The 1,687-nt window shown below is 40.3% G+C and overlaps 1 protein-coding gene across 1 annotated transcript; it reads right to left on the bottom strand.

The window, feature by feature from the left end:
* Positions 1-260: 260 nt before the first annotated feature.
* Positions 261-1,094, bottom strand: LOC140470497 (probable G-protein coupled receptor 139). Its single transcript, XM_072566608.1, has one exon. The coding sequence runs from the start codon at positions 1,092-1,094 to the stop codon at positions 261-263; it is 834 nt and encodes a 277-aa protein (XP_072422709.1).
* Positions 1,095-1,687: the final 593 nt, after the last annotated feature.

Raw genomic sequence — 1,687 nt, 5'->3', positions numbered from 1 at the left:
GCATCAATCAAATCCATTTCAAAAGGAAATCCCTTTTTGGTAAGCTTTTGCACTTGGCAGAAGAGGTGAAAACTTGAGAAACTATCTCCTTCACATTTTGTTGCAATGAATTCATAAAGCGATATTAGGGGTTGTCTTGTCTGTCATTGCCGTGAATTAACAAACCTGGGCTTTATGATGACCCGCATGACAGAATTGCTGAGCTAAAGATTTATACTGCTATGTGTGGGCTTTTTGAAGTCACATCGATTCAGTCGGCCTCACTGTTTATGACATTTCGTCACAAGTTTGGAGAGGTAGTTGAAAGCATCTTTCAACTGACCTCGAAATTTTGTCTGTGTCACTGCATAAATGCACGTGTTAGTGCATGAACTTAAGAGTTGCAGCATGTACCCGCTTTCCTGCAGAATAAATTTGGGATCATTGAGATTGGAACCGATTAAAAATCTGGCACCTGAAATCTTCACAAGTAGAAAATACACAATGTAGGTCAACCACAACAGAAGGAAACTGCCTGAGATGGCAAAGAGTAAGATGATGGACTTTCTCCTGCTCTCCATTTCTGTGTCGCGCTGATTATTTTCATTGCTGTGGGATCGGAGTCTCCTGCGGGATCTACCAGCAACTATGATGTGTCTGACAGTCAGTGCATTAAGGAGCAAAATAAGGACAAACGGTAGACATGGAGTTTGAATACGGTCTAAAGTTTCAAGCAATCTCCAAACAACAGATGTGTAAAAGATCTCCTTAATGTTGCAGTACCAGCCTACGCTATCAATGGTATATAAGGGCTCATATATGAAGTAAAATGGAATGTTTACTGAACAGCACAGCACGCAGACGATTGCTATAATGAAAGATGCTACTTTCTCTGTGCAGTATTCAGTTCTAAGCTTCTGGTAACAAATGGTTATGAAGCGATCAAAGGTGAAAGCGACAGTCAACCAGACAGAGCAGTTTCGGGAAGCGTAGACAAGAAGAATTATGAGACGACATCCTGTTGTTGTGTTTATTAAACTCCCTGGAAAGTAGATTGCCAGAAGCCGACTAAAAATCACTGCAACGATAATAACAAGGAGATCTGTGGCTGCCATGGAAATAAGATATCGAGTGATGCATCCTGAGAGCCCACATTTTCCTCGGGAGAGTATCGCTATTGTCACCAGGTTGGCTGTAAGAGACAGAGTGCGAGAGAGAGTGAGTGTGAGAGGGAGAGTTTGAGTGAGACAGACAGACAGACAATTAGAGACAGAGACAGAGAGAGAGAGAGAAACTTCCAGATAGACAGATGAACTGGAAAATGGCATTGTTCATTTGGCGAAAGGTTAACATGCAATTTGTAACAGTTATGTTGGATTCAAAAAGAAAATAGGTGTTTTGGCATGTATTTCCGAAGGCTCACGAACAAAAATGTTGATCCCAAAGAACAACTGAACACAGGAAATAAAGTTTCTTCAGAATCTTCCTGCTTAGTGCCTTGCTATAATAAATAAATGTAACAAATTGAACTTCATTTCAGAACTGGAATTTGGATTAGCGACGCTATAATGGTGAGGGAAAGCATATTGAGTCATATCTGAACATAGGAAACAATGACAATAACTGTATCAACAAGACGAAATCTACTTTAATTGCTTCATCAACAATCCTTCCCTCAAGTTACAGACAGATCTAAGGCATTCACTTA

The sequence above is a fragment of the Chiloscyllium punctatum genome, chromosome 51, assembly GCF_047496795.1.
Source record: "Chiloscyllium punctatum isolate Juve2018m chromosome 51, sChiPun1.3, whole genome shotgun sequence".
NCBI lineage: Eukaryota > Metazoa > Chordata > Chondrichthyes > Orectolobiformes > Hemiscylliidae > Chiloscyllium > Chiloscyllium punctatum.
This window is presented reverse-complemented; position numbering and strand designations above follow the sequence as displayed.